At 39.8% G+C, this 26,698-nt stretch overlaps 1 protein-coding gene across 1 annotated transcript in view; it reads right to left on the reverse strand.

Annotated features, from left to right (window-relative positions):
- LAMA2 (laminin subunit alpha 2) overlaps positions 1-20,992 on the reverse strand; it is a 901,593-nt gene extending 880,601 nt beyond the window's left edge. The window contains exon 1 of the mRNA XM_088452064.1: positions 20,896-20,992. Coding sequence (XP_088308190.1) covers positions 20,896-20,992 — 97 coding nt within the window. The remainder of the gene's footprint in view (positions 1-20,895) is intronic.
- Between the last annotated feature and the right edge of the window lie 5,706 nt (positions 20,993-26,698).

A 26,698-nucleotide genomic window follows, 5' to 3' on the forward strand; every position in this document is an offset into this window, starting at 1 on the left:
ATTTTTTCTTTTTAAAGACCATGGAAGCCTACATGGACCGAACAGGACATGATACGGGGTAGGTGAGTATGGATTTTTTCAGCCATCATGGATGCTACTGGACAAGAGAGCATAATGGCTACAGGGAGTGAAGGGAAGTATCTACTGTGAGTGTATGTGAATGTTTTATAAAATAATACAATATTCGGTGTGTGTGTCTTTTCTTTTTTCAATATTCCTTTTAAAGGAGTACTACAGGTGCCAACCGGCCCTTAATGCATGGGCTTTTCAGTACTTGTGGTTCACCAAGTAACAGCAAGTGGTGCAGGCTTGCTGGGACCTGTAGTAGCCCTTTAAAAGACAATAATATTAATCCTAACTTTTACACCATGAACTTGGCACCTGCAGCCACCTGGTATGCCGAGCATAACCCCGGGCTATCAGCCTGGGGTGTCCTCGAGAGGTGGGACCTCTTTATTTATTTATTTATTTAGCTGACTAGTAGGGGGCGATGAATGCTTTGGCAGCGGGCCCCAGTGAAGCATTTCCCCCTATTGTGGCATTACACCCCAGTTAGAAAGAGCCCAGTGCTGGTTGTGTATAATATGGGGGACCCCTATGTCCTCTCACCATTTTTTTACAATCAGGACCAGCTCCAAAAAGCCCGGTGCTGGTTGTGCTTTCAGGGGAAGGGACCCCCACACAATTTTTTTCCAATTTTTAACACTGTATTTACTTTTACACACACACACAGAGGCACTGCACAGAACACACTGTGGCCCTGATTCAGAGCTGGTCGCTCTGACAGAGCATTCGCTCTGCAATCAGGGCCAGGTTATATTTTTTTTAGAGCGGCCAGGAAGATGGTCGCGATGGTCAAGACCATTGCGACCATCGGGCTTGCGACGAGACCCTTGTGGTAGGGTCTTGTTGCCGCAAGCCCCAGAGAGATTTCGGCTCTGACAGTGCCGAAATCTCTCCCAATGACATCACTCGTGATATCAGTGGGGCCGGCCCCAAATGGAGGCATTCACATGGGAATGCCTCCGTTTGGGCAGCCACTCCCCCGGCCCGCCCACCAAAGGGGGCGTGCTGTCACTCAACATCGACAGCACGCCACCTTTGGTACGAGACCCGGAGTGACGGCTTGCCCGTCTCTATCCAGGTCTTGCGCATGCCCACGATGGAGCCGGCTCCGTCATGGTCATGCGCTCTGGGCCACCATCGACCCAGTTGCGAGCGCTTAGCTCTTGCGACCGGGTCTGAATTAGGCCTTGTGTTCTGACTTCTGCAAACACTCTGTGAGGTTTTTAAAATTGACTGGAAATGACTGGTAATGAGTGTTATTAAGGTTAATAATACTGTAGAAACAAAAACAGGCCCAAATTTTGTGATTTTAGCTGTTTTTATAAAACAAAAATCTGTGAGAAGTACCTCGAGTGTGCGTATTAATAACCACTGGACGCACATGCTCTGTGACCTTTGAACCTGAGAGGATATTGTGAAGTGTCTCCAGCTTTGCAAGTCCAACATAGATGGGTGTACAGTAGGATAAACCTTTTTGTTACTTGCTATTGTGAAGTAGACCTTCATCTCCATAGATGTCTAAGGGGCTCGAGCTAAGCAGAGAAGCATTGGGGAATCTCTGATTTCTGTTATGTTAATTTGTTGTTAAATTGACAAATGTTTTCAAAAGGCCCTGTAATCTGTTACAAGTGTAGATATCATAATTCTCCAAAAAATCTATAGATTTTGCATATGTCAGCTAGCAGAAATGGCAATGATACCTTCTTTCATATGGCCCATATTTATTACCATATATTATATAGTTATTTTTATGCAAATATAGTATTTGGATGTATTGATAAATAACAATTACCAAGATATATAATATACAATATATTTAGAAGGTCTCAAGTAAACATTTTTCAGATCACCATTTTTTTCCATACAACTGTCACTGGTGGTAATATGACTCATCTCCAAGTTCCTTAATTACAAATTATGTATCCTGCCTAACATTTACACCATTAATAAAAAAAAGTCTGCATTACAGTATATCTCTCATTTTCTCCTTAATCCTAAATGTTGTACACTAATTCTAAACGTTGCACACTAATCCAAACATTGTACACTAATTCTAAACATTGTACACTAATCCTAAACATTGTACACTAATCCTAAACATTGTACACTAATCCTAAACATTGTACGCTAATCCTAAACATTGTACACTAATTCTAAACGTTGCACACTAATCCAAACATTGTACACTAATTCTAAACATTGTACACTAATTCTAAACATTGTACACTAATCCTAAACATTGTACACTAATCCTAAACATTGTGCACAAATCCTAAACATTGTACGCTAATCCTAAACATTGTACACAAATCCTACACATTGTACACTAATCCTAAACATTGTACGCAAATCCTAAACATTGTACACTAATCCTAAACATTGTACACAAATCCTAAATGTCCCAAATGTCTCATCAGTAAATTCAACCCAAACCTTCACCAAACAGTACAATTGTCAAGAGTTGACAACTTCCATCAGGAGAACTCCATATTCTTAAAAGAACACTTTCCCCAGGTTTCTGCAAAGTCTATATTGCACCCACTCCATACAAATTCCACCTGAGATCTGTATATTGTTTTTCAAACATAAATTGCTTACTCCTATTCTTAATAATCTATATCTTAATTATTTTTCTCTCAGGCTATTGCCCTGTGTGCAAACCTTCTTTTGATTGAAACTGCTTGAACTCCTGTAGTATATCCATATCAATTGCTATTTCTCAACTATCTTACTACTGGACCCCTTTAGGTTGAACTATAATTCACTAAAATAGCTTTCTGAAGAATCTAATGATCATCTTCTGTAAAGGTTTTTACTTGCTATTAAATCTTCTGGATCTTTCTGCTGCATTTTGATACAGTAGAACTTCCCATGCTCATACAAATTCCAAACCTAAGAAACACAACACACTGCCCAATCCTCATAAAGATCATACTTATCTTACTGTTCTCTCTCTGTCAGATACTAAATCCTCCTCATCCTTTTTTTTTCATTTGTAATGCCCCAGTTTTTCATACTGGGGGGCCTATTCATCAACACTAAAATAAAGTTTTTAAGGACATTTTCCTTAAATAACGTTATTTTGGTATTCATGAACAGACTTAGCACAGGAGATATCACAGATATCTCCTTGTTAAGTTCCCCTGCGTTAATTTCCACACTCCCCATACATTAGTATGGGGATGTGGAAATTGTGGTATTCATTAAATTCCGAAAATTATGAATTTTTGGAATTTGATGCAGTTACTATTCGCCACTGTGAGGTGGCGAATAGCTGAATCGACTTACCTGTATCCACGTGTGCAGGTCCCCTGACGAGTCCCTCCTGCGCTCTGCTCCATCCTCAGGCTCCGGAGGCTGGTCGGACATGTGTGTTCCCCAGCAGAGCACAAGAAAGTTCAGAAAAAGAAAAAAATTATTATTATTTTTTTTCTAATCTGTCATGTGGTCTGCTGGGAAACCACATGACAGACCAGCAGGACGGAGCCGGAGGCTGCTGCGCGGACAGGTAAGTCGGGGGGGAGGGAGGTGAGCGGAGGGGGGTGGTTTACACAAACTTACCGCATCTGTAGGCAGTGCTGCGCATGCGCTGGTTTTACAGATGTAACAGCGCATGCGCAGCACTGTTTCTAGATGCGATAAGGTAGTGTAGGCAGGGAAAAGTATCTATTTCCCGAAAAGCTGTCATCGCAAAAATGACAGCTTTTCGGAATAGATATTTATGGAGAGGTGGAATGATGAATTCCACCTATAATTAGGTAGAACTCCATGCGAGTTCTAAACCTAATTATCTCCATCGAATTTTTAGGTTTAATGAATAGGCCCCTGAGACATCTTTTATTCTCTCATTCCTCAAAGATAACACAATTTGCAAAATTTGCTTTCAGTATCAGATATATACTATTGACACTCAGTTCTACACTACTATATCTGTATTGTTATTCTTACACCAGCAACTTACTTTTAGGTACCTTCTGTTTTTCTCTCTCCATATCTAAAATTAAATTAGTTTAATTCTGATTCTCCTCTTTGACTAACACCCCCACATCTGAAGCCAACTTCTTACTTCTATTACCCTACATCCCCAGTCTCATTCCACTCTACAGTCTTTCCTAACCTCTTGTTCCTGTTTTGGCCAGCGGCTCAATGCCCATTGATAACCTCATTACCCTCCTACCTTTTTTTACTTCACCTGTGTCTCTCCACACCTGTGAAATACACTCCCACATCCAATCAGACTTTCCACCAACCTCTACTGTTTTAAAGACTTCTCAATAAGATTACCAGTCATCCACCTAACTCCACCATTGCAGGCCCAGCTTTCCTATGCCCACATTCTCTCTCCTTGTTACGAATCTCTTTCTCAGCCTCCCCCTCCTCATAAGATTGAAAGATCTCATGGGCAGGGCTTTTTTGTCTTCTTATCTCCTCCCAACTTGTCCATTGTTAAACACCTTGCCTATTACATCTTTGGAATATGTACAGTATAATGCTCCTTGAATGTCCGCACTATCTGAGGTCTTCTATGTCTTTGTAAATGTCTTTAGTTTCCCACTGTAAGGTTGTAGATTTTTGTGACATCTTATAAATAAATAATAAATGTAAATCTCTGTTGTGAGCAAAACCACCATCATTCCTAAATGCTCATAACCTTAAGGTTATCTAATTTTAGGATTCATCACTTTACATATTCAATTGCCTGTAAAAACATGGCGGTAAATGTAATAGGGTGTGTAGTTCTGGCATTGATGAGTCCTGTGTGAGACTGCCCAGTGTTTTAAAGTAACAGTTATTTAATAGGCAAAACCAGGTGGATTTTGCCAGTTCAATAACTGCTACTTTAAAACATCGGGCAGTCTGGCATGGGACTCGCCAATGTCAGAACTCCATGCTCTGTTACATTTACCCCATTTTCTTCAAACTTTATACTGTAAATATCATCTATATATCCAGTTACATCTCTAATGTTACCACTAAAACATTATATAATTTTGTCATCAATTGCCTTCAAGACTACTATAACACCCTTTTTATTAGTCTTCAAACTAAACTCGCTCCTTTTTAATCAATCTACAATGTGCATTGGCGTAACTATAAATTTTGCTCCGTCCTGCCAAAAAAGTTTCTGGCATTTTAGTAAAACTAATAAAAGGCCTTTCTAGGCAATTTGGCTCCCAGTGTGTACAGTTAAAAATGTGTGGTGGGCACATTTTTAACTGTTCACACTGGGAGCCAAAGACAGTTTACATTATTTGTCATTTTTCCTTCTTATAGTAATGCCTCATCCATAATGCCCCTTACACACTATGCCACACACCATAATGCCCATTACACAATATGCCACACACCCTAATGACCATTACACATTATTGCACACACTGTAATGCCCATTACACATTATGCCACACACCGTAATACCCCTTACACATTATGCCACACCTTAATGCCCATTACACAATATGCCACACACCCTAATGCCCATTGCACATTATTCCATACACTGTAATGCCCATTACACATTATGCCACACACCATAATGCCCACATTATGCCAAACACCATAATGCTCTTACACATTATGCCACATACTCTAATGCCTTTTACACATTATGCCACACCATAATGCCAATTACACAATATGCCACACACCCTAATGCACATTACCCAATATGTCACAAACTGTCATGCCCATTATACATTATTCCACACACTGTAATGCCCATTACACATTATACTACACTCTGTAATGGCAATTACACATTATTCCACATATAGTTATGCCCCTGACACCATTTTATGCCCCACAGTAAGGCTTCCAATTACATTTAAAATATCTGCTTGTTGTCAGAGGTCTCATGATCATTGTCAGGGGTTTTATGCTCTGGGTTCCATGCTCATTGCCAGGGGTTTCATGCTATGTGTTTCCATGCTCATTGCCAGAGGTTTCATGCTCATTGCCAGGAGTTTCACAGCAGAAGATGCAGCTTTCTGCATATTCCCCTGGTGGCGGCAGCGTTCCTGCTGTGCTTCCCTGACAGACGCTAGAGGTCAAGTAAGACCTCTAGCATCTGTCTCCTCCTAGGTGGTGGACATTTTTGGAGGGACATTTTCAGCAGATTCCATTAAGACTGCTAGACCACATGGAATCTGCATAAACACTGCCCCCAAGCCATTGCGTCCGCCAAGCCACCGTGGCATCTGCACCCCTGACAATGCTGTATTCTAACTGAATGTGTTACTCAGTTATATTTACTTAGTTTTTGCATTGACCATCTATTTTTTTCCAGGGTATCATTATAATTTCTGTTTCTTAGCTACATACTGCTTTCCCTTCCACATACCTTGTCTTAATCTCTAGTTATCATCCAACCATTTCATTATGGTCTGCAAATATCTTACAAGTATCTACGTACCTTATCACTACTTTTCACTCTCATCTCCAATAAATATTCATAATCCGAAATGCAATGAATTGGAAAATCAGGCTAACTTCAAACCTTCCAAGCTTTAGGCACAGCCTGAAAAAACATTTTTCATGACGCACATAAAATTTCCTAAATACTTCTGTTTAATACGTGTCAGATAATGATTTAAAATGTTTAGTTACTATGGGTTACTACACATTTGCCCTTTGTGTATGTGTCATGGGTTTGGATCATTTTCTTAAGAAAAAGAATGCATAATGAGAAGATGAGACATGGGAAAAAAGAGAGCCATTAGTCATATCATTGCTGTTATGCAAACATTTTTTTTTATTTTGTCTCCTTACAGTTGCTGTAGGAGTTGTTAGAATACCATCCACAATATAAAAAATAATAATAAACAAACACAATATAAATATGCCATTACACAATTTAAAATGATCTGTGAGAAAAAGCAGTTGGATGTAATAAAAATTGTCTTTGAATTTTGAAAATGTAAGAGTTCAAAGACTAATAATGGAATAGGCTGTTCAACTCTTGTCACGCTGTCTGTCTCTGATGATGGAAAGCATGTGTGAGAGAATTATGAAGCTTATTCCAAACTATGTTAAGGCAAAGATACTGTATGGGGAGGCTAGGCTACAAACAGAACACAATCATACAACAAGTAACAGATGTAAATTAGGTTAAAACTTTGCATAAGAAAAGCCAAGCAAATAATTTTTTGACCCATTTAATCTTTTCTGCTACTCTTTAATTTGTGTCATGCCAGTGACAATTGTCCCTTCAATTTTTGTTTGCGCAGCTGATATAATTTAATTTTAAAATAGAGTAAACATAAAATGCTGTTCTATCCAACTATGTTCAAACTATAAATAAGCTGTAAATGGTTTGTATGTTAAATAGCAATCTCAAAGCTGTCAGTACCATGCAAAGCATACAAGACATATTCATGAAACAAAGCACATGCATAAGTCAGACATGGCTATAAATGGGTCTTTACTACATGACATCCTATTTCTAGATTAATGGTATGCCAAGGTTGCAGACACTAAACCCTTCTTTTAGATATAGCCACGTTAGAAGCACTTCATTAGGTAGGCGATTGAAAATAGTAGTCATTTGTTTCTTGTATTTCATGTCATGATTTTTTAGCTGAATGTTGTCATTTGCCTAAATAACTGCATATGCTGTGTAATATATGTCAAATACAAATTTACATTTGTACTTCATACTAAAAATGTCAGTAAAATGTTCATATCTCATCTTGTAGGTGGCTGTTACTTGAACATGGTATGAAGTTGTGGGAAAAAGTGTACGAAGATGCTTTTTGTGTCATATGGCCCTGCCCATTCAGTGTTCCCTTAGTGGGTGGTAAATGTCCCTGTCCACCAACCAAGCAGCTAAGCACCAGAGGTAGTAATACATCATTTATTTTCTTGGGGAGTCTCTTACACATTGAGGAGTTTTTGGAATAGTCAGCTATGGCACAAATATAGGATCCAGATGGGGTGCAGTCAGAATCCCAACAGCTGGGATTACGGTGGTCAGAATGGAGACGCCGGAATCCAGACACTTGTCAGAATACCAGCGCCGACACTCTGACCGCTGGAATCCTGAAGGTAAGTACTGGGGTTAGGGAAGGGTTAGGATAAGGCACTATGGGGAGGGTTAGGGTTAGGCTGTGGGTGGGAGGCTAGGTTTAGGCTGCAGGGAGGGAGAGGTAGGTTTATGCACTAGAGGGGAGGTTAGGTTTAGGCACCAGGGAGGGAGGGTTAGGGGTAGGGTTAAGGGTTAGGTTAGCCTTATTTACCTGGGGGGCATCAGCATTCTAACCTGGTCAAGAAGCCGGTTTCAGGATTCCGACCACTGGAATCCCGAGTACCAGCAACCCGACCCAACCCAAACCAGACAGTTTGTGTAGTATGAGTTAAACGTCCTCAGATACATTGCTTTGGATACCTACTTGTTGTTTGCTGACTTAAGCAATTGTACAGTAATCATATGAATTCCCTGATGCTATGTAGGTGACAAATTCTCTTTCACCCTTTGAATGCCACTGCATTTCCAGTGAATGCACTGAGTGGTGGTTCAGTGAGGATCCCTACTCAGGACATCATCAGAAACCTAACACTTTAGCATCCTGCAAGCTCTGCTGTTGCTGAAGAAGATGAGTTGCCAGTTAAATTTATACAGTAAGTTGTCAACACAGAGTGATCTCTGAAAGTGACATCTCACTCAGGGGGAGATGTACTAAGTATTGGAGATAGATAAAGTGGAGAGAGATAAAGTACCAATAAGCTCCTACCGGTCACTTTACAGGCTGTGTTTGAAAAATGACAGTTAGGAGCTGATTAGTTGGTACTTTATCTCTCTCTAAGGCTTAATACATCTACCCCTCAATATGGTGCAGCCACAGAGTTTTAAATATGAGAAACTGGGAAACTGGTTTCTAGTGCATTATCATGTGAAATCATAAAATCCCTTGACAGGTTTCTAAGGGGAGATGTATCAAACCTTGGAGAGAAATAAAATGGACACAGATAATGTACTAATCAATTAGCTTCTAACTGTCTTTTTTCAAACTAAGTCTATAAAATGCCTGTTAAGCTGGCCACACACATAGCAATTTTTTACCCGATTTGGCCAATTTCAATGAATCCTGAGGACAAATCGTGTACAATATACCCAAATCGTGAGTTTCTACTCATGATCACGATGCCGATGATCGTCCCAGCTCGTCGTACCTTGCATCTTCACAACTGCCGTGCTGTAGGGCAGATTTGCCAATCTGGGACACAATGCACTGGATGCACGATAGATCTTAAGTCAGATTGGACATTGTTTACTCTAAATCATGACCATGACTGCCAGCGAGCTGCCTGGGGAGAGTTCAGGGGAATTTGTACACATCGTGGGATTGAGAACACATCGCTATGTGTGTGGGCACCTTTAGAAGCTGGTTGGTACAGTACTTTGTCTCTCCTCACTTTCACTCTCTCTAAGGTTTGATACTTCTTCCCTAAGGGAGAAAAGCACATGACACAAAATATTAAGACATGTAGCGCCTGCAAAAATAATAATGGTTTAGCACACAAAATGGCTGAATTGCTAAACAGCAACCAAATCTAAGGGCTCCATGCAATTAGGTGCAAAGGGGGCAAGTTCCCGTTGTAAAGGCGTACAATCAGAGCTGTAACTAGACTTTTTGGTGCCCTGTGCCAGAGAGAGCATTGGTGCCCCCCATTTTTTAAATAGGTACATAAGACAGTGCACCTGAAAAAGGGCCATGGCCTCATGAGGAAGGGACAGGGAAGAGATATGGGGCAGCCAGAGAATGATAATGAACAGGAAAATTGACAGGCCCAAACAGTGCCCCCTGCCATGGCACAGGTCGCACTACCCTAGTTACGGCCTTGCGTACAATTCACCCTCCTCGTGGCCCAATCTCACCACAGACTTGCATATTTATGCTCACAGTACTATAAGGCTGCAAACAAAAAAGCGAGTCTGGTGGTACTGTAAGTTCGGCATGCTACAGCATATACTCCATACAGTGAAAAAAAGGTGGAAAAGCGGTGCAAACACAAACACCATGCAGTAAATAGTAATTAAAATATAATATAATTGTTTAATATACGCTCATAAAAATGGTGTAATAATACTCTAATACACATATATGGATATATCACAACACCAGTAATATATCTCTCATGACAAATGGTAAAAAATGGAGCATCTATATGAATATTAATAGCACATACAATTGAAAAGCACTATTCACAAACTTCACCTAAAACTAATAGATAAAAAAACGCAACAATATGCTGTTACTTAGAGGACTACAAAAATGTGTCCATATTGTTGGAAAGCAAATAGGAGATACAATGTCTGTTGAAAATTAATGTTCTTTTGTAATCCGCTAACGTGGCTATATTATAGCCTAAAGCAAATGTCCACACATAGTTCACATACCGGAAAATATCACCTCCTCGGATAAATGGATCCTTTGTGCTGTAATCAATAAGCTCTCCGGCAGCACAGTGGGATCGCTGCTCCTACCAGCTGGATGGTAACCTTGTTGGTCAGCTGAGTGATCCGTCTGTTTCCAGTGTAAATGGCCACACTGTATATAGCCGCGGCCCGGCAGCTAATCGCTTGATAAATAAGAAGTGAAATCCAGCAGTATCAGAGCCGCATAGCTGGCACAATCGATATAGCGGCTCAACAAACAGGTGGCGCCATAGTGGGAGGTCCCCATGGTGGTGATTCCGGGGGTGTAGGTATTCTGCCTTTTGAGAAAGCCACTGATCATGGTGAAACACGTTAAGGATAAGGATAAGCTGCTCCTCATTTACTACTGCATACCTGTACCCCCAGATTCACCACCCATGGAGACCTGCCACTAAGGCGCCACCTGTTTGCTGAGCCGCTTTATCGATTGTGCCAGCTGTGCGGCTATCACCCTGCTGGATTTCCCTTCTTATTTATCAAGCGCTTACATGTATGAAGTATGTCTATTAAATAACGAGACTGATTAAATAACTCATCTTTATTTATTGGTATTACAAATGTAATGTTTGTCCCCTTCAATATACTCCCCATTTGCACTAATACATTGCTGTAGTCTTGTTTTCCACTGGTGGAAGGCATGGAGCAAATCAATTTCTGTTAGTTGTTTCAACATATATGCCATTTTTTTCTTTAGAGCATCAACTGATTCAAAATGTGTCCCTTTAAGCACTGATTTAACTTTTGGGAAAAGATAAAAGTCACAAGGTGCTGAATCGGGCAAATATGGAGGATGTTCAAGTGTATTAATGTGATTGTCGGTCAGAAACTGCTTCACAGAAAGTGCTTTGTGAGCAGGCGCATTGTCCTGGTGAGCAGGCGCATTGTCCTGGTGAGCAGGCGCATTGTCCTGGTGAGCAGGCGCATTGTCCTGGTGAAGAATGAAACCATTTTTCCAGAGTTGCGGCCGTTTCTTTCTGACGCTTTCAGCTTTTTCAAAACTTCCTTATAATAATGCTGGTTACCTGTTGTGCATTCTGGAACCCATTCTTGCAAAATTACACCCTTGATATCGAAAAATGTTACTAAAAATGTCAAATTGACAAGTTGTTAAAATTTTAAACTTAGCATTTTTTTGACACTCTACTGAAAACACAACCAAATTAAATGGAGACGCAATCAACTGAATGTCATAGTGTGTTGCTGCTTGTCATGCAGGTTCAGACAAGTTCAAGGTTACTACGTATGCAGTTAGAACAGGTTCTGACTGCTTTGTTTACTAGGTGGTCTCGTTATTTTATAGACATACCTCGTATATTAAACAATTATATTAGAATTTAATTACTTTTTACTGCATGGTGTTTGTGTTTGCAGCGCTTTTCATTTTTCACTGTATTTCTTGTTGTTGGGAAGAGTGGCAATATTCCCAGGTGGTGAGCAGCAGCCTACACTTTTTTTTGACTGGATTAGTGCTTCCTTGGTGCCTGGTATATATAGATATTTGTTTGTAGCATATACTCCATACTTGCCACCTTTCCTGGAATTCCGGGAGGCTCCTGAAACTCTCAGCCTCTTGGAAGAGAAGCCAAGTCTCCCAGTACCGGCCACTACTCTGCCCACGTACAGGCTGCTGATGACCCGGTTCGATTCATCTTGGCTCCGCCCGCCGCTTTACAATGCTGGCAGTCTAGCTGGAGGTGGGGCCAAGATGATGCAATCGTGTTAACGTGCACTGCCCATTTCAGCTTCTCCACATCCCGCACAGTGCTGACTGACTATCTCCTCCCGGAGGGGGCAGACCACAAGTCGGCAAGTATGACTTACTAGCACCGTGAGAAACTCGATCCTAATTGGATCAAGCTCTAAGAGTATATTAATCCTGTATATTGTCCATGAATTAAAAAAAGACTACTTGACTAATGGGCCCATTTATTAATGATTGTATTTGCAATGCGATCTGGGCATCATATTACTACTCATGATCACATTGCAAGATGGGACAGGGGCTCCAAAAGGTGTGCTGCCTGCCATTTCTCTCTCAGCTAATTATGCGATATAGTCCATAGACTACAATAGGCTAATGCCATCTTCAGATGGCGTTAGCTTCAGGGGCCAATCTCCGGAATGATTCACAATCCGAAAGTTGGTAAATCTGGCAGCATTGCATCTCTCATAAACACTATGGGGGCTGTGGCTATCAGAGGGAATGGAGGGATTACAGCAGGTAATGAAGATATCTGCTGTGGTCCCTCCTTCATACATGGGGTGATACTAAATATTTGTGGTTACTCCCCGAAAACGGGTCTTTTCGGAGAATAAGCCACATAAATTTAATGATAAATGGGTCCCTAAATTCTAATTGTAAATAAATAAATGAATACAATTAATTTGAGACTTTTCATGTTTACTCTCTGTATGGCGCTGTGGACCATATGTAGTGCCCTATAAATAAGTTTATTATTATTATTATTATTATAATTATTATTATTATTATTATTATTAATAACCAACACATTAGGAAATTGTGAAAAGCTATAGGACCACCTAAAGAACAAATGTGGCAAGTACTGTATAGTGTGGCCAAGTATGTTAAACTATTTTATGTTAGTCTTGTTTGTTTTAATCAGTCATTCTGTACTAGGCCACATCATTATACTGTATATACTGTATATACCTTTTCATGTTTCAAACAAGCAATAAAAGTAATTATCTGAGAAGAATATGTTAGTTGTGCAATATTACCATAATTTATGCATATCTCTACAAATTACAGTTTTCTACATTAGCAAATGTATAACTTAAAATTTTAGTGATATTATATATTTATGATATCACTCTGTACAGTCTTGTTAGTAAGAATCTAATATTTGTAGTGGTATTGTCTCCACTGCCATTATAATGTATCTTGCCTTGAACTGTATACAGTTATACAGCACAATTCCTTGTGCCACAGTTAATGTTGCAAATTCTGCATCTGTGTGGAAAAAGCATTTTTGAGCTAGATGTGAGCATAGAAATTATTCTACAAGGGATGATCTAATATGCTGACAAAGGTATTGCATACAAATAGATATGGCTAAGGTTGGAATTGAATATAAAGTTAGGTCCACACTACAAGATTATCTGTCCAATCTGGCTGGTTGGAATGAATATTTTGGTAATATGTGGGAGCAAATGACAATCAACCATTGTTAAGAGGCTGTAGCTGCTCTTAACTATCTCTTTATACTGCACTTTTGTTACTATGGTGGTGCCCTGGGGCTGCTTGGCTGGGCCAGTTTTGGGGGGTCCTGCGCTCTGGATATGAACCCTAGTATGTTAGGGACCTACCCTAAAGAGGTGACCTGGATATGGTGGGTAGGCCCATAACCTTGGCCATGATTATGCTAAAAACCTCTATTGATTGCAAAAGTCTATTGCATTTATATATTATTAATAATTTGGAGTTGTGCACCTGAGATTTGTCTGTTTCTGTGCCTGCAATTAGTCTCATCAGGTAGCACCTCCCATTATATATATATATATATATATATTTATATTTATATATATATATATATATATATATATATAAGTTGTGCAGTCCAGAAATCTTTCCCATATATCTCATTCATGCCTACTGTCTCAGAATGTCTTGGGGACTACTGAATTTTAGTATTCAATAATAATAATAATTTTATTTATATAGTGCATTTCTCCAACTGGACTCCAGGTGCTTAATTAAAATGTCAGAAGCTGTGAATATATATATTTTCAATTCAGTGGGAGTTTAGAAGCGTGATTTTGCGACTTTAAATATTGCACACATTGTAACTAATTTTCATGAAGTGCCAAAACTTAGGGCTTCCAAATAGAACCCAGTGTCTGCTCAGGTATTCTGTCAGTTCAAAACTCGGATTTAAAAAACATATCTCGGTTTTGATTTGCATGTAAACAGGTCCAAATTGCTTGATTTTAGCTGTTTTTATCAATTTTAAATCAAGCCAAAGCCAAAACCGAATCTGTGCCAAAACACTTGAGTGTAGTTTTGCCAAAACCAAACCCATAACATTTGAGGATAGTTTTGCCAAAACCAAAACATGGGGGTTTGCGAACATCTCTAGTTAATACTACAAAGTGCGACCTGAGAGAAGTTGATGAAAACATGGGAAGATCACCCTGAATCTTCCAAGGGTTGGATACAGGATTCTGGTGATCGGGAACCCGGCGGCGAAAGGTTATGACACCTACATCTGTTGGTCAGTATCCTAACCCACCTCCTCTCCCTACCCTAACCTCCCTCCCCGGTGCCTAAATCTAACCTGCCCCCTAGTGCATAAACCTAACCTCCCGGCTCTCTAAACCTAACCCCCTTAGTGCCTAACCCTAACCCTCCCCCTTGTGCTTAACCCTAACCCCTAACCCTAATGCTAACCCCTTCCCCTAACCCTGCTATTTACGTTTGGGATTCTAGCAAATTATAGTCTGTACAGTATTTTGGTGTACAAAAAAAATATTTAATGTCCTTTTTCAGTGTGCAGTTTGCAAAATGTTGGACAAAAACATTTTAACTCACACCTGTAAGTTCAAAAACACTTTTCCATAAATGCCACACCCCACATACCTTTCATTTACCCATTTTGAGCGTTTTAGAGAAATTCACCTCCAAACTGACTTAAATTCCTGGAAAATTGTGCTGAATTTGAATTGCCCCTCTAGATTAATTTGGTGGTTTTTGTGGTTAGACTGGGAAAATGACAAGCATACAGGTGTCAGTGGCACAAGGATTGTATCAGAGTACCTAGAACCATGTGCACACACCAGTGGCCTGAAACTTCCACAACACGGGCTGACAGGAATTTGCCCCTTTTCTTTATTGTAGATAGGCAAGGAAACTTTTCTTTGCACTCAGACGGCTTCTGAGCCCTCCCCTCAACATGCTGCATGGGACCCTCCACTGTTTTCAGAGCAGCCGGACAGTCACAGTGATGAGTTAAAGTTAATGCTTAAAAATCCTTGATGTTTTCTATAGCAATTGCTTATGAATACTTATGCTACAATGGTGACCTTTCAATACATCATTAGCATTGGTGCTATTGTTCATATATTGCTTACAAATATGAGAACCCTTCTATTAGATAGTTTTAATGGTTTTTGCTAGTTCTCTATAGCCATGAAAAGGATTTAAATAATCAACAAATGGTGAACTTACATACCTCGTATTGTTCTATTTTAGAGCTGCTAAATACTTGTTCTAGAGGCCATTATTAAACTGTTTATCATGTTGTAATTGTTGCTACAGTTTTCTTAAGCAATTTTGCCCATAGAAAAGTATTAAAATAACAGAATTATGAAATGTCTATCACCATATTCTCACCATAAATTTAATACAATTCCACTATCCTTAATTGATTACATTCCTAAAATAATTGGACATTGGACTATATATATATATATATATATAAGCACACATACACAAAAACAAAGTAGGTGGTGAGCTCTCAAGTTATGTTCACAACTGCACCTGGTGCCCTCCAAAGAAGCTCAGTTTCTGAGTCCAAGTATACATATCACATATGCGGCAGCACTCAGGTATAAATAAGAGTGTCAGAGGCAGGTCTAATCCATCATTTCAATATTAATCTATATTAGGGATGTGCAGGCTCTGATAGGTTAGAGTTTGCACGTTGAGGTCGGATTTTTCCCTCCAAAAAAACGGAACTCAGAAAGAGGCAAAACGTCATCTTGCATGGACGAACATCATCATCAATCTATATTGTCATCAGGGATACCATATATACTAATCAGCTACAACATTAAAACTGTCTGACTAACTTTGTGTATCTCCCTATCATGCTGCCAAAACAGCTCTGATCCATCAAAGCATGGACTCCACAAGAAGGTGTTGTGTGGTATCTGACACCAAGACATAAGCAGCAGAATCTTTAAGTCCTGTAAGGGCAAAGTGGGGCATTTATTGCTTGGACTTGTCTTTCAGCACACCCACAGATGCTCGATCAGATTGAGTTCAGGGGAATTTGTAGGCCAAGTTAACACCTTGTCATGTTCCTCAAACAATTCCTGAACAATTTGTGACTGAACAAAGTGTGGTAGGACTCATTATCCTGCTGAAAGAGGCCATTGCAATCAGGGAATACTGTTGTTACAAAGGGGGTTGTCTGGTCTGCAACAATGTTTAGGTAGGTAGTGCTTGTCAAAGTAACATCCATATCAATGCCAACATCCAAGGTTTCCCAGCAAAATATTGCCCAGAGCTTCACACTGCCTCACTCTAATATATATATATTAGAAATAAGCAGTTCGATTTTGGCTCAGATCTTCCCGAAAATTTCAGATCACAGAACGAGGCAAAACATCCATAAAAGATGATGCTTTGCCTTGTTCTGAGATCTATATTGTATTATACTATAAATGTGAGAATATAAGCAGATCTGAATCAACAATATAGAATTCTCAGATTAATGTATATATGAGTATTACAATTATAAAAACCACCATAGTTAAATTAGCTAGTACAGTGGTCAGTTGTGATACTGAAAATGCAAACAAATGCTTTATTTAAAAAGAGTAGATCAGGGGTCTCTAGCACAAATGGATTGGTTTTACTGGGCTCCCTTTACTGCCAGTCCCCATCACAGCCTAATGGACTTTCCCGGTTATAGTTCCATTACTAATTATATGTATTTACAGATTTTAGTGCTAATAAAGATAGCATGCCTAAGGTTTTATTTCTACAGCATTAGTTTGTTAACTTCTGTGTACGAGTATGCCGGAATTACTTTTCAACAGTGCACTTGGACACCTAGTTAACCATGCTGAAGATGCTCAGACATTGTCCACTCTCTACTACCTAAAAGTGCACTTAAGTGTGTGTCTGAAGTAGCATGCTGTGCAAAAGTGTAACTCTACCAGTAACTTTCATCCTTTAACCACTTATAGCAATCCCTACTGCAATAGATGACACCATTACTTCACACAACGCTTCCCATCAGCTGGTGTGAGATGCTGCTACTGTGCAAACCTCACCATCTTCCTCTGTACATCTACGCAAATACAGGCACACCTGTGCAAATCAGAGAGCGTGGGACCACCAGGAGAACTTTGCCTATGCCTGAATGCAGATTTTGTCCAACAATACACTTATTTATATATATGTAATGGAGACAAATCTACATTGAGATACAAATACATCTATTAGTACTAGTAGTCATATCACTTGAAATGAACACTGATGATGATGGTAGCCAGCAGGTATTAGCTACTGTAGCTGCTTCTGGAATCTGGCTGTTTCTGGATTCATCTCTGGGACTTTCTTAAGTTTAGTACTTGGGCAAATAATTTGATAATTAACATTTATTTATAAGAAGGAAGATTACAGCTGCTGTAATACTGATGGGTTTTTTATTAATTAAATAATAGATAAAAGCAAAGGTTAAAAAATGTGTGTTAATGACCTAGTTGGGTGTTGGTGTACCTGATGTACACATGACGTAAACCGGGTGCATATGTTACTGCTGCAGAGCTGAACACTATTTTTATGATTCCACGTCAGTATCAGCTCCCCGGCGTCTTATTAATAGTGGGGAACTCGCCAAGGTTGTCTTTTGTCGCTAGCAGTAAAACCATTTGCAATTTTAATTGGAACTTGTGGAAAAATGTTGTATTGTTATAAAATGTTAATAGCTTAGAAAACTGATATTTTATTTGAAATATCTGTGTCTGTTACTTGATGTTTCTTTCACAACTGTTCATTAGTATCCTCTAGAGTTATTTCTAATCACCTAATTATCAGGTACACGGCTCTTAAAGGGTATTTCCACATCCTGAGAATTATATTGCATATACAACAATTGATTAGTTTATTTGAATGCATCACATACAATTGCCTTCTATGAAGGTGGACTTTCCACTACTATTTCTCACTAATGACACAAATGTAATAAGGAGACAGTTGCCCCATAACCTGGTTCATTGTGTTACATATGCCAAGTATTTAGCATTACAATTGCATGACTTTTTACTTTGAATATCACACTAATGTTACAAGAATTTTAAAAGACCTGTATTACTGTCAGAATCTGTACATCTGGCTGTGTATTTGTGTCTGTCTGCACTATTACACAGCATACTTGCCTAGTCTTTGGACCTCCCGTCCAGGAGATACTGGAGAGGAGGTCAGTGGTGCATGATGAAATGACTGATGTAATCACTGTCTCCAACCTGTGCAATGATTCACATCACATAGTGGGGAAGGTGGGTGAGGAATACGGTCATGGTGATGCAAATCAGATTAACAGGTACTGATCTCCAATGAGCAAAGCTGCAAATCACATCTTCATGCAGAGACTTTATTAAGCAAATCATGTTGTCTAGGCCCTGCTACACCCACTTCACTAGAAGAGCAGCGGGATCCGGAAGGATTGAGTAGGCAAGTACAGTATGTACAGTATATGATTCATCATTTTTATGTATGGATTTATAAAATATATTCAACTTATTTTTCTTCCTACATACAGTAGAATACATCCTATTTATGCCTGTATTACAACCAGTAATGCTGGATACACACTTTGGCAACGGACCAGTCAACATTCCTTTCTGAAATCAGAGCTGGTGATTAGTAAGCTATATTCACTTACCAATCAGCCTCTTGATATGTCTGGGCTGACATCAGAACTGGGCGGGCATTTCAATTTGCCCACCCAGTTTAGATGTCAGTGTCAGCGATCCCTGCAGCCAGTGTACAGGCCGTTGGTGGGTCACCCGCACACACAGCCAGATACACTGATATATATTTCAGAAATAACGGCATTGGTTGTGCTGCAGGGCCGACTTGATGTGTACACCCGATATGTCTGTGGACAATGTCTTTTACAGATATCGGGTGTACACACCCGTCGATCCACTACCAATATATCGCTCATCGATATAACAAGTGATATATTGAAAAGAAATATTGAATACTTGTTGTTAGTAACATTATTAACTAGACATACTTGTAATTTCATAGTACTAAATGTAGCCCTTTAAGTCTAGTAATTGTCTTTATAATTCACAGACAAAGGTGTCAACAAGCCAAATGGACCTTCCAGGGTATTACACCTATCTTTACATACTGGAATAAATAATGCATAATATTCTTAATAAACAAGTAGATAAATTAAAATATACACTAAAACATCAAATTATAGGGATTATTCTGCACAGTGAAATATTGTCAAACTCAATTGGCTCTGTACATACTTAGGAACATATTTATGATCCATCTGTGTTCAATACATTTATTACAGCTTTGAAGTATGGCCTCACGTGCACATGTAAAACATTATTGCAAAATATGGACTTCTATCACATTTGGGGGCATTTCTGGGTTGGGAACAAAGTAAAAAATATCAAGTAACTTTGCACCTTGGCCAAACCATATTGCAATGCAGGAGGGTAGATGCAAAATGTGCAGAGAGATTTAGACTTGGGAGGGATATGTCCAAACTCAAAACTAATAATAAAGCTGCCCACCAGAAATACATGCAACAGCAGCCAGTATTTATCCTGCTTGCAAAAATAAAATTAATTGCAACATGGTCTAACCAGTTACATGTTTTTGTTTGTTTGTTTGTTTTTTGCTTTGCTCCCCACTCATAATGAACCCCTTAATCTTTGTTCCATTACATCAAACTTTTTCAATTTGTTGCCAAATTCTGCTTACTTGACAGTCATTAATATTTATGTAGCTCCTGAAAGTAAGGGAGATATGTTCTCATCTCAACAATAGTCATCACAATATTTTTTTTTAGTAACAAAGAGTCATGTATCACATCCAGTTAATTTCCCTGGATTAGGTGCATAGTTTGACACATCACACCAGCACCAAAGAGATGATTCAGGAAAGCATCCAAGCTGGTCCTCACATAATTCAGGGCAACATTTTATGTATTTGCCATGCAAACCCATGTATACAGAAATCTGTGTATAATCCAAAAAAAACAGTTATCTTATATTAGAATTCCACATGTGACCTCTCTCAAGCTGCTCAGCTGGTTCATAACCTACCTAAATTAAGCAGTATTTAAGCATATAAAAATAAATAAATACATGTTACATGAAATGGACATTAACGTAAATCACTGCTCTGGGGTAAAGTGAAGCTATTTTGTAATACTGAAGGATTTGTGAAATAAAAAGTAAGAATAATTATCTTTATAATCTGAAATGAAATACTCATAACAAATGGTGACTTCTAGTAGCTACATGAAAATAAAGTGTATAAAGTAAAAATAAACACTTGTTTATAAACTTGTAACAATCATTAAAATGAATCAAGATACAGAACATGTACAGTAGTTTTTAAAGTTCAAGTTTTCTGCATACACAAACAGGACAAACATTACATGAAACTTTACCTCGTTGTTGAGTCTCAATACATACACTGAGCATCAAAGTTAGGAAACCTGTAAGCAAAGTTTTATGTGCCATGATCAACTGATAAATGTTCAGCATTTTGTGGAAGGAAAGGCAGTGAGAAGACGCCTCTCCTCTCTTTGCCTTCCTATTCCTCTCTGACTGCAGCTGTGTGCCAGACACAGAAACTCCAACTAAGATCTCAGGCTAAAGTTAGACAGTTTGAAAAACACTCCTCCTTCTTTCTCCCACTGAGGCACTAAGAGGCAGTTCATTCTTATATTTCTACAACCTAGATACCTGGCCTATGTTGTTGTATTTGCAGTGTATCTACTAGTGGTGTTTCTGGTAAATGACTGTCCATTACTACTATTGATAAAGATTTATCATCAAAAACAAATTTGAAATAAATTGATTCACTATGCAGTCATTTGAAATAGGTACAGATGTGTCCTCATACAACTAGCTTCAATACGCCGTACAGCGTGAGACGCTTGGCGCAATAGAGCCACTCTAAGAGGAGTAGCGTACACTTTTTCTGTAGAGTCCTATTCGCATTGCAGAAGCTGCAAAATACCACTCAAAGTACGCTAGAGATGCTGGGCTGCAACTTTAACTGGAACTAGTTTGAAACTAGAAAAGTGCGCCAGACCATTTTTTCTGGATTTGGATTTGGCTCTGATTCATTGTCCAGCTTTGGCTTTGGATTTGCAAATCCGCCGTGACTGATTTTGGATTTGGATTTTTTTTTTAAATTTACAAAAAAAGCTACAATTACATAATTTGGGCTTTTTTTGTTCCTAGACTATTATTAACCTCAACAACAATAATTTCCAGTCATTTACAGTCAATTTTGACCACCTCACAGCTTATAATATTGTTTTCACCATTATTGACCAGGCTGCATTGAGCTGGCTGGTTACTAAGTGACAGAGCAGCGGCACATACACTGCAGTTTTAAGCACATCTATGAAACATTTCCACACATCAGTGGCAGAAATGAAAGGTAGTGCATGATGGAATTCTCCTTGGGCCCTCTCACCCACCCAGTGGGGTATGGCCAGCAAAGTCAAAGTACAGCCTTGGCCAAAAGTATTGGTTTTCATCTTCAATTACTTTTTTTGTCAGATGTTACTATGGTATACTGAAGTAAAACTACAAGCATTTCATAAGTGTGAAAGGCTTTTATTGAAAAATACATTAAGTTTATGCAGAGTCAATATTTGCAGTGTTGACCCTTCTTTTTCAAGACCTCTGCAATTTGCCCTGGCATGCTGTAAATCAACTTCTGGGCCACATAATGACTGTTGGCCGCTTATTTTTGCCTATTCAATGCTTGGAGTTTGTCAGAATTTGTGGATTTTTGGTTGTCCAACTTGTGGTCAATCTTGAGGATTGACCACAAGTTCTCAATGCACAACAAATCAATACACAACAATGGTAAAAGTGGTATCAGTCCTAGGTGTGGCCCTCATCAAAACATCAATTGGGCAAAGAATGATACAAGTTACCCACAACTTTCTATGCAAGTATAGCATCAAGTTATAGTGAGACAATAAGGAATCAGGTCCTAGCAGGAAAGGACATACCATATGGGATTATTAAAGTAGCATATGCATAAGCACAATATCCATGTAATGGTATTCCCCCATGAGCCCCAAGTGACAACATCCTTTGGGTAAGTTTAATGCTAAACCTGCCCCCCAAAAAAACATTTAATGTCAGAGCACATGCAGTGATCAAATGAGACATGCTGGGCTCCACATTTAAGAGCTAGAATCAGAGTGTTAATTATTAATCAGATCATTTCACCAATCTAAGGGGGGAAAATATTTGCAACGCATATTGCAATGCCTGAAAGGTAGCAAAGATATGTAATAAAGGGAAACCACACTTGGTTGAAAACAATGACACAGTAAGATGTTTCCAAAAATGTATGTTTACCAAAGATAAAATAAAGGTCATACTAAAGGCCTGCCACTATGATAAAAGCATAAGTAGCCACTTGGAAAATCGAATCGTCGAATCATTGAGTAGGGTCAGTACCAGACTGGTACTATACAGTTTGTTTTGGCACAGTTTAAACTGAGATATTGTATAATGTACAGGTGTGATGTGTCCCTGTGGTTGGGTCTTTAATTGCCAAAGTCTTATTTTTACCTCTGTGAGCACTTATCAAATAAGCCAACATTTTCCCCGGGCATTTTGTTGCAGATAACAAAAGTATTTTGGAATAGTCAAGCTTAGACTGGGGCATGGAGAGGAGACTTTCCATGAGCATACTTTGTACTCACTGTTGTGCTTTGTATTTATACTTTGTTTTTATGTTACCTCTGCAATATCTTGATAATAATAATAATATGCAATTTATACAACTCAAAATTAGCACCTGAGGGCTGTTCACATAGCTAGTAAACAATTCATGTACTGTAGACGGTCAAATTTTTTGGAAAATGCCTTTTGCGTTTTAGTCTGATAAGCAATGCCTTGACTGCTTATCACCACAATGCCTTGACTGCTTATCACCTCCTTGGAAGACTACCATAACAGCACTGTGTCATAACAGTGACTTAACTTATTATCAACAAAATTCAACCAGGTTTAAGAAAGTCAGTAAAGTTATCAAATATACTCTTGTACAAATGATCTGCTACTATAACTTATTAAATAAAATGGCCACAACTAGTTTCTTGATGAGAAAGTGGGTAGAAATACACTCCCAGATCCATGTTCCTTTAAGAGTCTTTCCATGGACTTAATTCCATATTGTTTCCTGAAAAAAATCAATATTGGGGGTCATTGTGTTTAAGTGAGCACCCACCTGTTTGGGCCTAAACGGATATTGAAGCTGATTACATTCCAGGAGACAATACAGAAACAGAAGGGGCAATCTTAAGTCCCACAGTTGAACTTAAACTGTACAATCAGCCCCAAAAAGAAAAAAAAATTATTGCATTTATGACTGTTTTCCAAATTTTCCAGTTTCTCTGCAAGGGAGGAAATCAGAGCATGTTGTTATTAGCTACTTTTTTGGAAAGCCACAGTAGTGTCCTCTGCATCACTAACCTGTGAATCTAGTGACAATCCATTTTGCATTAGGCTCAATTTGAGTCAAAGACATACAATAGTGGCTTGTATCAACCAATTTTTTTCTCGACTAAAGGCATAATGTGAAGCATTCTCTGTGGCCAAGGTACGATCATGGAATCAGGGGAAATCAGCAACTCAGTCAAAAGGGAGGTAGAAGAATGACCGGAATTAAGGGGGGGGTGGGTTAGATCTAGTGGCAGATTGCTTAGGTTTACCCATTTTGCCTCCAGGAACCTTGCCAGAGACAGTTAAATACAAGGGCCACCCTCCTAGATATACATACTGTAAATGGCAAGTGAAAAAGAATAACAGACAGATAAACAAAGCAACAAAAACAAATATGTATCATTGCGGGTAAGGTTATGCAGCTTAGATAGACACTATTCCAAAGATACAACAACTAGGTATGGAGAAAAGTCACCAGGGAGAGGAGACATTAGTAAGACCTTTTAATAGCTGTACCAGCTACAATATAGGTCACCATCAACAACATGTGTGAAGAAGAAACCAAGAGGAATCAGTGGTGCCAACCAGGGCCAGATTAAGGTCTGTGGGGGCCCCTGGGCAACAAACATGTGGGGGCCCCTATCAATAAAAGTTGAAAATTATTATATATATATATATATATATATAAATATATATGTAAAACACGTCCCATTAGGTCGGCACTCCCTTAGAGTTAAAAAGACCGTGGTGCCAGCAACTCAAATTCCAATCAACACATATCCATTTGCATAAATTATTTATTTATTTGTATTTATTACCAGTTATTTATATAGCGCACACATATTCCGCAGCGCTTTTACAGAGAATAGTTGGCCATTCACATTAGTCCCTGCCACAGTAGAGCTTACAATCTATGTTCCCTATCACATGCACACACACATACACACTAGGTTTACTTTTTGTTGGGAGCCAACTAACCTACCAGTATATTTTTGGAATATACTGGTATATACTGATATATATATAAATATAATGCACACACACGCATATATATATTTTAACACACATATATGTGTATATATATGTGTGTATATATATATATATATTTTTTTTTTAACACACATACTGTATAAACCCAAATACTACCCTCATTCACCAATTACTGCCCTCCTCTGTCATGCACTAACGACACCCCAGCAGAACCCAATCACCCTCTTACATTCACAGCACTCAGATATTCCCCCATACACTACCAACACCCAGACACTCTTCTCATACACTAGCATCACCCAGGCACCCCCTCCTATACTACCAGCACCTAGGCACCCCTCCTACACTACCATCACCCAGGCACCCCCCTACTATACTACCAACACCCAGACACACCCTACTACACTAAAAACACAGACACCCCCCCTTCTACACTAAAAACACACAGACACCCCCCCACTATACTATCAACACCCAGACACCCCCCTACTACACTACCAACACCCAGACACCCCCCTCCTACACTAAAACCAAACAGACACCCCCTACTACACATCAAGCACCCAGACACCCCCCTCCTACACTAAAAACACAGACACCCCCCTACTACACTAACAGCACACAGACACCCCCTCCTACACTACCAACACCCAGACACCCCCTCCTACACTAAAAACACAGACAACCCCTTACTATACTACCAACACCCAGACACCCCCTACTACACTACTAACACCCAGACACCCCCCTCCTACACTAAAAACAAACAGACACCCCCCTACTACACTAAAAACACAGACACCCCCCAACTACACTAACAGCACACAGACACCCCCTACTACACTACCAACACCCAGACACCCCCTCCTACACTAAAAACACAGACACCCCCCTACTATACTACCAACACCCAGACACCCCCCTACTACACTACCAACACCCAGACACCCCCCTCCTACACTAAAAACAAACAGACACCCCCCTACTACACTACAAGCACCCAGACACCCCCCTCCTACACTAAAAACACAGATACCCCCATAGTACACTAACAGCACACAGACACCCCCTACTACACTACCAGCACCCAGGCACCCCCTCCTACACTAAAAACAGACAGACACACCGCCTACTACACTACCAGCACCCAGACACCCCCTCCTACACTAAAAACACACAGACACCCCCCCTACTACACTACCAGCACCCAGACACCCCCTCCTACACTAAAAACACAGACACCCCCTACTAAACTACCAGCACCCAGACACCCCCTACTACACTGCCAGCACCCAGACACCCCCTCCTATGCTAAAAACACAGACACCCCCCCTACTACACTAAAAACACAGACACCCCCTCCTACACTAAAAACACACAGACACCCCACTACAACACTAAAAACACAGACACCCCCCCAAGTACACTAAAAACACACAGACACCCCTCCTACACTACCAGCACCCAGGCACCTTCCAGCTGCAGTGTACTGCTTGTGCTCCCTCCATGGTGCTCACTGCATCCACTGACAGAGCAGAAGAAGCAGCCACCTTGTATGTGGGCAGAGAAAAAAGGACAGGAGCGGAGGAGCCTACAAAGGAGGTAGCCCGGTCAGTATGAAAAGTGGGTGGAGCCAAATCGCGGGAGGGGCGGGGCCTAATTGCAGGCCTCGGCACCATTAAAAGATTTTAAAAATTAGTTTATTATGGGGATGTGGCCGGGGGCAGTGTGTGGGGGCCCCCTATGTGTGGGGGCCCCGGGACGACCGCCCCTGTCGCC

Source organism: Taudactylus pleione, unplaced genomic scaffold, assembly GCF_031769625.1.
Source record: "Taudactylus pleione unplaced genomic scaffold, aTauple2 ptg000006l, whole genome shotgun sequence".
Classification (NCBI taxonomy): Eukaryota; Metazoa; Chordata; class Amphibia; order Anura; family Myobatrachidae; genus Taudactylus; species Taudactylus pleione.